General features: G+C 56.9%; 6 protein-coding genes across 6 annotated transcripts; 3 read left to right on the top strand and 3 right to left on the bottom strand.

The window, feature by feature from the left end:
• Positions 1-626: 626 nt before the first annotated feature.
• On the top strand, positions 627-1,244 carry B0I36DRAFT_430837 (uncharacterized protein; the record flags this gene model as incomplete). Its single annotated transcript, XM_046162557.1, has 2 exons — positions 627-760; positions 787-1,244. 2 exons carry the CDS (start codon positions 627-629, stop codon positions 1,115-1,117), a joined length of 465 nt encoding a protein of 154 aa, XP_046014500.1. The 3' UTR covers positions 1,118-1,244.
• A 1,160-nt stretch (positions 1,245-2,404) lies between these two features.
• On the top strand, positions 2,405-3,949 carry B0I36DRAFT_348701 (uncharacterized protein; the record flags this gene model as incomplete). The annotated part of the gene is made up of 1 exon (XM_046156715.1): positions 2,405-3,949. One exon carries the CDS (start codon positions 2,405-2,407, stop codon positions 3,947-3,949), a length of 1,545 nt encoding a protein of 514 aa, XP_046014501.1.
• A 565-nt stretch (positions 3,950-4,514) lies between these two features.
• Positions 4,515-5,217, bottom strand: B0I36DRAFT_362313 (uncharacterized protein; the record flags this gene model as incomplete). The annotated part of the gene is made up of 3 exons (XM_046158634.1): positions 4,515-4,721; positions 4,796-4,948; positions 5,023-5,217. 3 exons carry the CDS (start codon positions 5,215-5,217, stop codon positions 4,515-4,517), a joined length of 555 nt encoding a protein of 184 aa, XP_046014502.1.
• A 2,497-nt stretch (positions 5,218-7,714) lies between these two features.
• B0I36DRAFT_348703 (NMRAL1 protein) lies at positions 7,715-8,854 on the bottom strand (the record flags this gene model as incomplete). The annotated part of the gene is made up of 3 exons (XM_046156716.1): positions 7,715-8,143; positions 8,253-8,594; positions 8,651-8,854. The coding sequence occupies 3 exons, from the start codon at positions 8,852-8,854 to the stop codon at positions 7,715-7,717; spliced, it is 975 nt and encodes a 324-aa protein (XP_046014503.1).
• Positions 8,855-9,644: 790 nt separating this feature from the next.
• B0I36DRAFT_321869 (multicopper oxidase) lies at positions 9,645-12,327 on the bottom strand. The gene has a single exon (XM_046153773.1). The coding sequence runs from the start codon at positions 12,120-12,122 to the stop codon at positions 9,972-9,974; it is 2,151 nt and encodes a 716-aa protein (XP_046014504.1). The 5' UTR covers positions 12,123-12,327; the 3' UTR covers positions 9,645-9,971.
• A 427-nt stretch (positions 12,328-12,754) lies between these two features.
• On the top strand, positions 12,755-14,279 carry B0I36DRAFT_288003 (phosphoesterase-like protein). The gene is made up of 2 exons (XM_046151632.1): positions 12,755-13,098; positions 13,158-14,279. The coding sequence occupies exons 1-2, from the start codon at positions 12,837-12,839 to the stop codon at positions 14,186-14,188; spliced, it is 1,293 nt and encodes a 430-aa protein (XP_046014505.1). The 5' UTR covers positions 12,755-12,836; the 3' UTR covers positions 14,189-14,279.
• Positions 14,280-14,703: the final 424 nt, after the last annotated feature.

Genomic DNA, 14,703 nt, shown 5'->3' on the forward strand with positions numbered 1-14,703 from the left:
GTGCCATAGCCTTGTTCTCTTGTCGACGATTCGTTCGTCCGGAGAGCGAAGCGAGCCATCGCGCGCGTTCGGCAGTCAGACCCCTGACCCCTGCGCGCGCATATCGGAGGATTGCTTCCCCACACCACCTTCGCCCTTCGCCTGCGCGCGCCCGTGCTGTCTGCTGCTCCATAATGAGATGATGTTTGCGTGTTGCCTCCTCCTAACTAAGCGAGGGGTCGCCCCCCAGAACGTTTCAGAAACGTAGCAGGCGTTGCAGCCAATCAGCGCGACGAACTGCCCTTTCCTCCCATCACACAAGACAGGGCCGAGCGCCAGATCAAACAATGCCCCGCGTCATCTCATTGTGCGCAGTCGGCGAGTCGAGACTCGAGGGCCCATGTTCGTGCTTTAAGCCGTCGTGCATGCTTTTGTGGAGAGCCCGTTTTTATGCACATGGCGCTGAGCGACGGGAGTGGCTGCTCGAGGATAAGTTGCGGCCCCTCTCATAAAAGGTGGAAATGGTCTGAATCTTGGATTGGCAGGCCGTCCGGTGGTGGTGGCAGCTGCTGGAACGGACCAGGACACTCACGTCTCCGAGCAAATATGTCCAGGTTGTGCCACCGACTGCATGTACACAGTGAGACATGGTCCAGTCGTCTTTCGACGAGAATATCGATTTCCAGAACTGTCACATGCCATTTCCTTTGGAAACATTATCGAGAATGGAAATGGGACTTCGGCAAGCTCCGCCGTCGAAAGATCGACAGGGACGCGGGGGGTTCATATATTAATCTGGCGCTGCAGCCGGGGGAGCAGCCGTGGCGATCAAGCGTACGCAACAGTGCGTTCCGCCTGCAGTGGTCTCTTTGGAACAGACAACGGACCGAATCCTCCTGGCGCACGTTCGTCGACAAGTGTCACAGAGTCCTTGTACCCACTCTTGGCTACTGCCTCCGAGGGCATTCCCACGCGAGCCCATCACCCAGGCACAGGGTTGAAGTCCTATAAGAAGCAGCGCCAAAAGGGGCAGGTCAGACAGGCCGCTTCTGCGGTGTTATTGGCTGGACGGGAAACGGCAAGCGTCGTACTACTGCCCCCTGAATCCACAGCCGGCCGCCTGGGCAAGTCTTGTTAGTGCGCAGCAAATGGAAAACAAATCCAAGAGCACAAAGATCTGCCTGGGGACACAAAGTCGAGGTGAAACGAGCACAAGGTTCCAGCAGGCGCGAACGCATTTCCTGTGCTTCGGCTCATAACACCACGTTGCCCATTTTTGCATGCTCAGGCTTGCCAAGTCACTCTATCATTCCTGCGTAAGGGCTGGTGAGAAGATCGCCACGGGCAGTCCCCACCCCCTACACACCCCATCTCACTCCGCGCCGTCAGATAGATTGTCCGTCGCCTCGCTTGTGCCTGGACGCAAGCCACCTCCGCCACGCCATTGGGCGGCCCCGTCCCGAGTAATCGACTTTGTGCGGCTCCAGGCCCCGCCCGGGAAAAGGGCCTCGATCCTCCATAACGCGTAAAACTATACTTCTTGCCTCTTTTAAGACGGGTACTCCGAGAGCCACGGATCCTTTGTGGCTCGCAAAGCGTAGTCGGGTTTTCTTTTCATGACTAACTCTCAAATTGTGGAAACTGGATTTGACACTGGTGTGAGCCTAGACTAACACAAGAAAAGCAGCTGCATGCTTCACGCGTGTGGCTTTTCGGCTATCGAGGCTTGTACTCCAGTTCCCTTGGCCCCCACAGTCGACCACTACATATGCTCGTCCAGGAAGGTTGCGAGTCGGGGATATAATGCGCACCCCTGCCGCAACCTGTTCAGGGCCCACGTATAGCCTTGGGGAGCCATGTCCTCGGAGAGAAACGAAACATTGCACACCATCCGGCCCCGCAAGGATGAGATGCGATCTGCCGCCAGGGTTCAGGCCTGTGGTTGCCGCACTGCGCGTGTAGTCTGCAGACGGCACACCATACCAGGAGGCGCAACCGAGCGGGACTAGTTGACAGTATATATCGAGTTCATGCTCCTCGCCTCGGTGCCACATCCTTTGGTGTTCCTGTGACCACGGCCACGCGAACTCTCTTGCTCGGCTATCGGTTGTCGTGTTGTACTTGGGCTCTGGTAGCTTCGTCACTCCTTTTTTTGCCACTGCTTGCCAATCACGCTCATTGCAGTCGACCTCGACATCCAGTCTCTCATTACTTGCCTGCTTTGCTCCGGCATAACAACTCTCCATCTCGACAGGTCGGGACCGAGGCAAGACCACCCTGTGGGATCAAGAGCAACCATTTTCTGCGTCCACCTGAGCGAACCACAAGACATTCCTCGAGAGAACAACACACTCGTTCCATGATCTCTCCATTGTTCAAGCAACTACACTCCTTCAACTAAATCACCACACCCACAACCAACACCATGCGTCACTTCTTCGCAACAGCCGTGGCCGTAGCCACGAGCATCCTGTCTCACCGCACCGCTCTCGCATTGCCCGTCGTTGCCGAGCCTGCCAATGCCGTGCAGAGCGTCATCATCAGCGCGCACAACACGCTCAACGGCACCGCCCCTCCACAATCGCAACAACAGCAACACCAGCAGAGCCTCGGCGTCACCGACTTTACCGCCTCCTCGACCTCGACCTCGACCTCGTCCAACTCGCTCAAGTTCGCCGTCCACAACAACCTCCCCAGCACTCAGCACGGGCTGATGGCCTACGTCACGGGGCGGGACATGTCTGGGGCGGTGGTGATGCTCAACAGCGCAGGGCAGTGGTACTACCCGGACGCGCAGGGGAGCATGATCCCCGTGGCGATCCCCGAGTCGGCCAACATCGGCATCCCGCTGTCCCCCAAGACGTCCGAGTTCACGATCCCGGACTTCATCGAGTCTGGCCGCGTCTATGTCTCCGACGGCCGGCTGTCCTTCCTCGTGGTCACGTCTGACCTCGGCGGGACGACCCTCGTGGAGCCGTCTGCCGCGAACCCGGCCGACGCCTCGGCCAACGTCAACTGGGGCTTTGTCGAGCTGACCAACCTCAAGGACGCGGGAATCTTCGCCAACATCTCGTTTGTCGACTTTGTCGGGCTGGTCATGGGCATGCGGCTGCACCTCGCCTCCGGCGACGCGGCGACCCAGACCCAGCAAGTCCAGGGTCTCGCCGGCGACGCAGTCCAGGCCATCTGCGACGAGATGCACGCCCAGGGCGCAAAGGACGGGCAGCCGTGGGGGGACATGTGCGTGACGGACGCGGCGTCGGGTAAAGCGCTGCGCGTCATGGCCCCCAACATGTACGTCGCGAGCCACGCCGAGGCCATGCTCGACTACTACACCGAGTACGTGGACAAAGTGTGGGCGCGCTTCGCCGGGGAGGACCTCGTCATCGACACGCAGTCCGGGGCCGGGAAAGTCGCCTGCCGTGTCAAGCCGGCGCAGAACAACCCAGACAAGCAGGTGCTCGCGTGCGACGGGGACAACCGCGAGTACGTCAAGCCCGTGGCGAGCGACATCTGGGGCTGCAACACGGGGCCCTTTGCCATCGTGGCTAGCGACAACGACGTGCACAAGGCGGTCGTGCCGCGGCTGTGTGCGGCTTTCACGAGGTCGGAGCTGCTCGTCGAGGGCGGCAGCATCTGCACGCCCAGCGAGGAGAGCAGCAAGCGCTACTACCAGGCGGACCCGACGAACCACTATAGCCGCATCATCCACGAGCACCAGGTCGATGGCAAGGGGTATGCCTTTTCCTACGACGATGTTAACCCGGACGGGCAGAACGCGGCCGGCGTGGTCGCCGGCCCTTCGCCGCAGCTGCTCGAGATCTTTGTCGGTGGCTTTGGCGACGATGCTGGTGGTGGTGGCGGTGCTGGCAATGCGTCCCTGCCGGGCGTCCAGTGGCATGGCAGGCGCGATGTGCCCATCCGGAGGAGGCTGACCAGGTTCGACCGGTCTATGTTGGGTGTTGAGTGAGCTTCCTCGAGCTCTCTGCGTGCTCCGTTCGTGCAGGAAGGATTTTGACTTCTTACCTCCCGTGCTGTTCAATGTTCGGCACACAACTATCTTGTACATACTTTGAAGCTTTCATCTTGGTGGCACTTTGCCACCTCCTGCAAATTTATTCACTTCGAGATCCAGTCTTAATGTCTTCCATGGTAATCTGGGGGATCCCTCGACGTGCATGATGGAAGCCACTACGTGAAACGCCTTTGTGGCGTGGGAAGAGATTGGCCTCAGACATGGTTAGGAAACAGGTTGATGATATCACAACATTGTTCAAGACTGCCCCCAACGCGTGCCAGAAATAGAACCCAGGGCTTCTTGTGTTGAAGTTAGAATGGCATTTGTGAAGTCCAGACTTTTTCATGAGCAAAGTGTAGCTAAATCATGCCGAAGAATTTTGTCCACAGATTGTACTTCCAGTCGTGTTCGACGGGTAATACCCCTATTATTGCCCTCGTACTCCCGCCATCACCCATGTCTTCGCACGCGGTAGTAAGACATATACAAACTCCCCCCATAAACGTTCCATATATATTTAGATGCCACCACCAAGACCACCGCTCACGCCACCTGTTCCGGGGGTGATGGTGACTGTGCAGCCAGGGGTGCTGAGACCCTTGAAGACGTTGACGAGGAGATTGATGACGCCGGCCAGGGTGCCACCGATGACACCGCCGACGATGGGCGAGTTTGTCCTGAGCTTTTCAACGCCAGCAGTGAGCTTGGCCTGCTGCACATTGATCTACAGGTTGGAATCTTCTGTCAGTTGAGATGCGCAGAGTGCTCAGTCCTATGTCCGAGCTGGGGAGGGCTCACATTTCCAACTGCGTCGCACACAGCCTGCTGATCTGCAGGAGCAAGGTTGGACAGAGATCCTCCGGGCTGGGTTCCGCCGTTGCCGAAAAGAGGGATCAGGCTATTGACATTGCGGACAAGATTGCTCACAGTGGCGAGGCTGGTGATGATGCCCTGGTATAGAAATGTTTAGTTGCTGGTTGTGCTGTTGTGTGACTGATTTACTGGACACGCGTTGGGACACCTACAGGTAGGCTGCCAGCAAGACCAAGGGGGTTGTTGCCCGCACCCGATGTCAGACCAGTAGCAGTCTCGAGGGCGGTGCCAACCGCACCGAGCTGGCTGAGAAGTTGCGAGACCAGAGGCGAGACAACGGGAACAGCGAGAGACTGAGCTTGGGAGCCGGCGACCAAGGCGGCAATGGCGAGAACCTTGATCTGCATGATGGCGGCTTTGAATAGGAACAGGAATAGTGGTGGGAATGGGAGTACCACGGCTTGCCGGAAGCTGTGCGAAAGCGATTTGGCAAGAAGAAGGAGAAGAGAAGGTTGCTGGCGACGGTACCGCTAATAAGGTGCTGCCGCTGACAAGAATTGTCGATTAGAATCCCCGGAGGAGAACTGGCAGGCAATATATACGTAGATCTCCTAGGCGGTCGACAGCCACACGAAAGGCTGTTCGGGCTATGCTCTCCGCTGTAGTCAACCATGCAAGCTAGAGCTGGCAGCCTCGAACTATGGGTCAAAGGGCGAGGGTTCCCCCCGATGAGGTCAAGGGTGGCGGATTCATGATAGACTTTGCGTAGCGATCGCTTGTCTAGAGCTCGATGGAGTTCTAGTCGACCTCTACCATCAAAGCCTAAGCGGCTACTTCCGAGAAGACAAATAGCCGAGACTGCACTAATTGCTCGAGATGAACTTGACAGCCCCAGCTGGAGACCCTAAATTGTGGAGTGAAGCCATCTATGGACAAAGCCCTTCCCAGAATAGGCAAAGACGAAAGTCGTCTCGCCAGTCAACAAGCGCTATGTGCCTTCTGCCAAGTTTGCCTACAGCCTCCTTTCGTGTGCACCGCCTATGATCGGGTTTCTGCAGTAGATGCGCGTGGTCACGTTCGTGATTGAGTGCAAAGGCTGGCTTCTGCGATTGACTGTCCTGCTCCCATCGTCCCAAGACGTCGGATGCCAGGGTCTCGAGGGTTATCTCCGCCTGCCGCTGCTGCCGATCTCGACGTAGCGGTGATGGCTTGGCATTCCTCAGCTGCTGTCTGGAACGTTCTGTCGCTGGCCTGTCGGGAGGCTCGTGTCGATCGGCAGCTAGATGGAGCGAATTGGCGTCCTGGATATATTTAATGCAGGATTGACAGAAATTGCGGGTGCAATACCCTCGCTTGTGGGCTTGTCTGAGTCGCCGGGAACAAGAAGGCTGAGGATCGGCGAGGTGTCAGAACTGTTCCCCAGAAAACAAAGTGCCGGCCCGAGGCTAAGCCGGGGCGGACTCAAGTATGCGGCGTGCCTAGCTGGATGTGTGGCGCTAAATAAGTATGCTCGATGCCTCGCCTGCCCCGGCAGGCTTGCGGGAATCATAAGTGTCCGAGAGGGATGGGTGGCATGCTGAGTACCACCAACGCGCAGCGAGTTTCTGTTTTTGGGGAGAACAGTAGACCAACTGTTAGAGTGCTGCTGATTTGCTCCGAGGCAACGATAGGGACGAAATCTCCACGCTTTTAACCTGGGAAGCCTCCCGGCTGCATCGGTGCATCTGACGTTCTTTGTCTCAGAGCGCCCCGCTGACGACTTCGGCTTATGGAGCCTCTGGTCATAGAACCTGGCTGGCCGCAGAGCATTAAGGTTGCGCACTTTACGTTAGCGCCAAAGGAATGAAAGTTATCCGAGGCGAGCCTAGATGGTTATAACTCCGCCACAGCTCTCACGCCTGCTTTCAGCATGACCTCGATTTGGCGTCGTCGTGATGGTCGGTGGTGCCGTGCTGGATGCTTCACGGCTGACACGAGTGATCGACACGTTCGGCACCAATGATTGAAATGCTTTGCCTTTGGCCGAGGTTCTGAAAGTCCAGACTTCTCGTGTTGTCTCAAAAGTCATGATCTTCCCCGACGAGATCTAGACCCACAGAGAGACAACCCTCGAGCTGTGAGACAGATGCCGTTGTCTGCCTGCAATGTCTTGAACGGGCCGGCTGTCTCACCTGCATTGTTCAGGAATACCCAGCAAACACAGCTGCAAGACAGACAACCAGTTCAAGACATTGCAGGCAGGAACCAGACAGCCCTTTGTGGTGACAAGCTGGGTCCTGTTGGGGTAAAGTTCCGGCCCCAGTTTTGAAACCGCCTCCTGTGGGGAGCTGAGCCCCGTCGCCAACCTTGAGATCGATGCGAAAGCGAACCCGGGAGCCGATCGGTCCATTGGCGAAGTGCGAAGAAAATGAACGCACTAGATTTATCCCTACTACCTGACTCATGGATTGCTGCTTGAGGAATAGAGATGATGTCAGTTCGCGGCATAGGGCAGACTGGGCGGCAAGCGAAAGATGGAATTCATGGCCAGCCATCCTGATTTATCGGAGACCCGCAAGGGGGAGTTATAACAAGTGCTGTTGTATGTACTACCTGATCGTGGCTGTCAAAAGCCAGTTCCTTCTCGGAAGCACAAACCTGGGTAAGCCAGCCGTCTTCACCTCCCAAACATCGAGCCACGAGGCCATCAAGTCAGCAGTGGAGTTCATGACTCGCTTCATTACGTGGCGGCAACATACAGGGGATCTACATTAGAAATCTTAGCCGAAACAGGCTGGGGGCTCTGAATGTAAAGAGGTTTCAAAACTGAGGGGTTGAGAGGCCGTGACGTCGAAAGGGCAGTAATATCCAGTTGGACCCCTTTGTCCACAACCTGGACCAAACTTGTTGCCCTTTGCGAAATGCTCAAGCTACCGTATGCTTCCACTTCTCCATTGTCCCACGGAACCCAATAACCTCGTCGGCACTAATGCCCAGATCCTTCTCTGCATCCAGGTACTTGTCCTCCTCAATCCCCCAAACATCAGCCATCTGCCCGAACTGGAACTGCACCCCAATCTCGCGGCCCACGATTCCAAACAGCTCGGTATACTTCTCGACAGTGCAGGGCACAAAAACGCCCTTCTTGCCCGTGACCTCGGACCACACGTCGATGGCCTTCTGAAAGGACCACCTCTCGAGCGCGACCCTGGTGTATTTCCCATACGTGATGTCCCCTTTGGCGAGGATCTGGCGGACCCACAGGCCTGGGTTGTGCGTCAAATCACCAGCCATGAGAACTTCCGCGTCGGCCGTGCTTGGAACGATCTGGACGTATGTGCCTGATCCTGGAGGCTGAGTATGCACAAGTTGCACATCAGCATCCGGAAACATCAGTGGAACGGGGAGAATGGAGGAGGAGCCGCGTGATAAGTGATAGAACAAACCGTGAGATTTAACTCACAAATTCTGTGGGCTTCAGACAGTCATAGGTGAACATGTTCTGCGGGTAGTATCCCATGTACATATACGTCGTCTTGGCCGCCAGGGCGGGCAGCTCCTTGCGGATCTTCTCATCCACGAGCGCCTTGGAGTCCATGTGCGACACGCCCGGGTGCTTGCCGCCTGAAGCGGTCGACGTATCCGTGCCGGTTGACCAGATGTAGTGCTCGAGCGTGCTCTGGGCGGCAGCCGCGCGCGCGATGGCCATGCCTTGCTCAGTTTCGATCTGACTGGCCTCGGCCTGGTTGTGGCCGGTGAAGAGGATCTCCCACCAATTTGTCACAGCGAACACCGCATGGACTCCCTGTTTTTTCCAGTCAGTCGTGGGGCGTCACAATGTTTGGAGAGAAGTTGAAATACCTCAAACGCCTTGACCAATGAAGCCTCGTCATCGAAGCTTGCCTGGACAACGTCAAGCCCTTCTGCTGCGAGCTTTTGTGCCGCGGCGCCCGAGGGGTTGCGTGTTATGGCGCGGACTTTCCACCCTGGCACATTCTTCATGATGTTGACGACGCCACCACCCTGGGCGCCCGTTGCGCCGGTGACCGCGATGATCTTGGCCATGGTAAGCTATTTTTACTGGTGAGTTCTCTCGGGATTGGTCTTTGTTATTGCGTTGTCTGATTGATGACGAGGTGTAGCATGCAATATCCCACGACTTTCTACTAGTCGTGAGTTGTGATTATATATTTATGACAGAGGAGCTGCGTGAAGGTTGAACAAATCGTCAAACTCTCAAGATGGATATGTCAGCCCCGGGTGCAGTCTAACGTCGAAGCATTCGTGCAGGACAGCCTCCGCACGCAGCTCGGGATTACTCCTTTGGGCAAAGGTAGTGAAAGATATCTGCGAGTGTCCAAGTTTCTGTGGTCTCTCAATCGTCCCGCCCAAGATAGCGGTGGCGCAACCATCTGTCAATATCACTTAGAATAAGCCCTGTCTTGGTGAACGTTGGTGGCTTCGGCTCCCCCTACTGCATCAGTGTCGGAGAGGTGTCGGTGTATATGTGCTCGGGATTACCAGACTGAGCCATGTTGTACGACAGATGATAGCTCTATCTAGGGCGATGGCGCACTCACCTGCTTCCTAATCCTTCCCTTTCAGCTCTTTCTGGCTGGCAGGGGAGATACTAGCATGGATGTCGGTTCTTATTGGTCGACGAGGAGCGTATTGTCTGCTCGTAGCCGCATAGGCTATCAGCTCCACAGTCGCGATTCCCGGCCCGCGCGGTTGTCAAGTCATCAATTCAGCAGTCGCATTTGTCATCAAAACTATAACTCCGATCGTGAACCTAAGAGTTCACGGATCTGCACTCCTGGTGATCAGAGACAGTCTCCAGCTGGTGATTTATGATGATGTGACTTCAGTAAGCCTTGCTCGTGCTCGGCTCCGGACTATTACCCGTATTCATGTCAAGTTTGTCGCTCACATGAACGCTCTTCTGGCAACAAAGGTGTGCCTGAATCCTTATGAGAAATCATCTTCGTGCCCTTTGATCTCTTTCTGCCGATGCCAAGTGAGTTCGGTGAACTGGGCAGTCCGTCATGTCGTCTATGTGCTTAACTATCAAGCTTTTGCCCGTGGCGCCGCCGCACAGTCACACCGGCAAGATTCAATGATCGAGCACAAGAATCCAAGGAAGAAATTCCTATCTCCGAAAAGAGTCGCCGAACCGAAACAACTAAAAATGCCCAAACCAGATACTATCAGCCGGCCGGGATCCCTTGGTCACGCCGTCTTTTCTACACATCTCCCTCTCCACGTCACCAACTAGTCCTCCCTCCGTATCCCGCTGTTGCCGCACGATCTCGTCCGGCCTGACCACGATCTGCATCGCCATCCCGCTCTCCCCATGCCACGTGTTGTGACAATGCAGCGCCCATATCCCCGGGTTGTCCAGCACCACGCGGATGACGACCCACTCGTACCCGGCCACAGTGACCGTGTCCCTGCGCACGGGGTTCTGAAGGATGCGGCTATAATTCGTCTGCAAGAGGGTGTCCAGATCCTGCTTTGTAGCCGGTGGCGCGCCCTTGAGCGACGGGGTGAGCACGAAGAACTTGTGGCCGTGGAGATGGAACGGATGCGCCCCGTCGTCGAAGTTGTTGATGGCGATGTCGACTGTGCGGACGGCGTTGCCGGGCGTGGTTTGCAGGATGAGTTCGTGGTCAGGGTCGAAGAAGGTCGGGGAGGCGAGGGATATGGCCGCAGACAGTTTCGTGCTGTCCTCCCAAGGCATTTCTTGCACTTCTGCTGCATTTGACGCTTCGTCGAGGAAACGGTGCAGTAATGGTGATGTGATGTTTGGGTGCCATGTCGTCTCGTTAAAAAAGCCCCTACTCAGCCGCCAGGCACCGATGCGGAAGCTGGCGCGGAGCGTGATGTAGTCGTCTGCGACTGGAGGAGTAATTGCGTCCACAGGTCTAAGCTGAGCAGTGTCTAGATCTCGGCAAACGGAGTCGACGACATCGTCCCAGGGTTTGCTGTTCGGCTGAACCGTGGCCTGAGGGCCTTCTCCCTTGTTTACATAGCGGACGACAGCACGTATATCCGGGTTCATGTGCGGATTTTCCCCCGTGAAGCAAGTCGTCAGCATGCCGGCGCGGAACCAAAATGCCGGTGTATCCGTCTCATCGGCGTCGTGGTCTTCGTGCCGACGTTCTGTGGTCTGGTGTGTTTCAAGCACGATGCTGTACCGTTGAGCTGGCAGGATGGCCAGTTTGTGTATCGGCTCGTCATGCACCACTTCCGTGCCGTCTACCTCGGTGACGTGGAAGGGGTGCTCGTCAACCTGGACATTGAACTCTGCGAACGCACCCACGTTGATGATCCGCAGACGGTGTTTCTCTCCCCGCGTAAGCTGAATCTCGGGGTACGCAAGCTTGGAGTCATCACAGTGCCATCCGGGAAAGTCCGCGCAAGACCGAAATCCACGGCCATTGATGAGCGCACTATCTGGAACGGGCTCTTCGTTCTCCCTGCCGGGCTGGAGGTAGTCCATGAGAAGCTCGGACGTGGTGTTGTGGTAGTGGTCTTGGATCATGATGATCCGGTCACTCGAATATGTCGGTGTGTTGATCGACTTCTTAGGATGCACCACGACGGGCCCGACCAGGCCATCGGTTGCCTGAGCACTGTGGTGCGCGTGGTACCAGTATGTACCGCTCTGGCCGTGGATAGTGAACTTGTACGTGTAGTCAGTCCCTGGTGCGATAGGGCATTGCGTCACGCCGATAGTGCCGTCCATGGAGCTGGTGCCGTTCAGATACATGCCGTGGAAATGTATTGACGTGGCATTGACAGCTCTGTTTCTGACGTGCACGATGATTGTATCGCCCTCATTAGCCTCGACCAGAGGTCCTGGGAACTGGTTGTTGATGAGCACCATGGGCCGATAGACGCCGTCTGGGTTGAACATAGCATCGGTAACGGTCCAGTTATACTCGCGTATGGCCGGACCGGAGAGGTCGTCCCAGGTCTGCGACAATATGTAGTCGTTATGGGACCTCCACGAAGGTGATGCTGGAATGACTTCGTCCACGACTACATGAGGTGTGGAAGGGGCCTGTGTTGTAGCAACATCGCCATCGTGAACAGGCTCAGAGCTCTGTTGGGCGCCTTGACCGAAGTTCTTCACAGCCAGCCCTGGCACGTCGCCCAGCAGAAGGCCAGTGAGCCCCAAGAGGGTGACAGTCACTGTCACAATCCACAGCAACAATGTCCAGCACCCAGATTTGGAGTTCCTGGGTCGCATTTCTGGGAGCACATTGAGACTGCAGGCGTGGTCGGCATGGCTGTCGATGAGCTCCTTTCCAGCTGGTACCCCTTCCATGCTGCTGTCGAGTTCTTGAGGGGGGAAAGCTGAGCTGCAGTCGAGCCGACGTCGACAATGCCTCAAAACGACACGGGGCGGAGCATTGCGGCCGCAAAGCGACAGGCTGGCCCACTTTCCCACTTACCACAAATGCAAGGCGGTGTTGATTGCGTGGCGAGGGTGGAGGGACACCGACGTCCAAAGAGGGAAAAGCTGAGGACTGACGTCCCAGGAACACGGTCAGGATGTAGGGGAGGGACAACTTCGTCGCATGAGAACGCCCGCTAGCTGATTCCACCCATTTTCGCCCTACCAGCAGCGTGGCAACATAGTCGCCGCGGGCCGAAAGCTAGGCGAATGCTTGACTAACGGCCCCCCTGGTGGTGGCTTTCTTAGCGCAACCAAGAGATACTTTTCGGTACTACCCCCGCAGCCGGATCCCTGCACGACGTTGCACATGGTGTCTTGGCGAACCCTGACTGGGCAGCTCGGCTGCTTGTTCGAGCAGGTGTACACGCGGAGCCCGGGTCCAGTCAACACGGTAGAGGCAGTGACGGTGCCCGGATCGGCAAGAAATTCGACGAGCCTGGCCAGCGTCTTGTGAATAAGAGGGCGATCTGCCGCTGTCGAGGTTGACCGCAGCTGGAAGAGGTCCGGCCAGCCAGCTCCTGCTGTCCAGCACAGTCTCTCACTTGTTGCTACTCTCCTCTCTGCACCGGCACCTCGAGCATCATGTTCTTCAAGACTCTTGCCGTTGCGGCCTTGGCCGGCGTTGCTGCCGCCAAGCCTTGTTCAACCAAGCCCACAGCCGCCTCTGCATCGCCCACCAGACAGTGGGAGACGGCTTACACGGCCACTGCTGCTTCCGATGTAGCTGCTGCCAAGGCCACGGCAAAGACGAACAGCCCTACTAGCCATGTCAAGGGCAAGGTGTTTGACCGCTACGTGAGCATCTGGTTCGAAAACACGAACTTTGAGAAGGCCAAGGCAGACCGTAGGCGCTCCCATAGCGACCCTGAAAAGAGACTCTGACGACTGACACCCCAGACACAGCCAACTTCAACTTCTTTGCCCAGCAGGGCATCCTGCTCGACCACTTCTTTGGTGTCACCCACCCTTCGGAGCCCAACTACATTGCGTCGGTGGCGGGCGACTACTTTGGCATGAACAACGACGACTTCTGGCGGGGCGACTTCAACGTCTCGACCGTGTTCGACCTGCTGGACCACAAGAAAATATCGTGGAGCCTTTACCAAGAGGACATGCCGTTCTCGGGTTTTGAGGGCAAGGCCTGGGTGAACCAGAAGAACGGGGCCAACGACTACGTGCGCAAGCACAACCCGGCCGTCATCTTCGACAAGGTCGCCCACTACGAGGACAAGCTGGCCCAGATCAAGAACCTGTCCCTGACGGACCCGGCGCACTCGCAGTTCCATGCGGACCTTGCTGCCGACAAGCTCCCCCAGTGGATGTTCATCACGCCGAACATGACGTCGGACGCGCATGACACGGACGTCACCACGGCGGGCAGCTGGCTCCGGACGTTCCTGGGCCCGCTGCTGAGCGACCCCAAGTTTATGCAGAACACGCTCGTGCTCATCACCTTTGACGAGAACGAGGTCTACGCGGACCGCAACCAGATCTTCTCGGTGCTGCTGGGCGACGCGGTGCCCGCCGAGCTGCACGGCACCACCGACTCGCACTACTACAACCACTACTCGGAGCTCGCGACCGTCCAGGCCAACTGGGACCTGCCGACGCTGGGCCGCTGGGACGTCGGGGCCAACGTGTACTCGTACGTTGCGGCCAAGACGGGCTCGCAGGTGCGCGCGTGGGCCAGCGAGGCCGAGTTCAACGGGCACTACTGGAACGCATCGTACGCCGGGGTCTTCTACGATGGCGGCAAGGGCAACACCGAGTACCCGGCGCCCAACCTGGAGCTTGACGGGTTCCGGGGCCGGCCCATCCTGGAGGAGGTCAAGAAGACGTGGAAGGACAGCAAGAACCCGACGTACTACACGGGTGCGCTGGAGCTGCCGGACGGGATGAACCCGCCCAAGGGGTATGCGCCAATCAAGGCCTAGGCGATGAGATTGATGGGGTCCTAGTCAGGGAGTTGCTTGCATCACTTTTCTGCATTTGTGTATATTTCGGGGATCAGACTTTCTCGGAGGGCGAATGATAAAGGGGAAACCGATGGGAGCTAGCACAGACTGGTGGTGGTAAAAACACCTTCCTGCATGGGCTTGGTGCCGATCATTCAGGACCCTGTCCTGCCTAATTATGAACTGAGCAGATGATAAGACGAAAAAATGACTCGCAGCATGCTTGCCATTGTTTTCTGGTTGACGCACTAAGCGGCCACACATTGATATTTGGGAGGAGGGATTACGCGTGTTCACGCTCAACTCAGCCATTGCCCCCAGCTGTGCACAGACGAGGCCTGATCTGTGCACGAGGCGTGATGTTCATCACATGTGCTATCCATACGGATTGGTCAAAAGCTGCATCTACATGTGTTGGTTATTTGTTTAGAGTGTGCTCGAGTAGCGTATGTGTAAAAACTCAGCGACCACACCCATTACACACAAACTGGCCC

Source organism: Microdochium trichocladiopsis (assembly GCF_020744255.1).
Source record: "Microdochium trichocladiopsis strain MPI-CAGE-CH-0230 chromosome Unknown B0I36scaffold_4, whole genome shotgun sequence".
Taxonomy (NCBI): domain Eukaryota; kingdom Fungi; phylum Ascomycota; class Sordariomycetes; order Xylariales; family Microdochiaceae; genus Microdochium; species Microdochium trichocladiopsis.

Excerpts from the sequence above, each read along its gene's own strand:
- B0I36DRAFT_321869 (XM_046153773.1), bottom strand. The coding sequence starts at position 12,122 with ATGGAAGGGGTACCAGCTGGAAAGGAGCTCATCGACAGCCATGCCGAC.
- B0I36DRAFT_288003 (XM_046151632.1), top strand. The coding sequence starts at position 12,837 with ATGTTCTTCAAGACTCTTGCCGTTGCGGCCTTGGCCGGCGTTGCTGCC. Across the intron at positions 13,099-13,157 it reads TGAGAAGGCCAAGGCAGACC|CCAACTTCAACTTCTTTGCC; the intron begins GTAGGCGCTCCC and ends CCCCAGACACAG.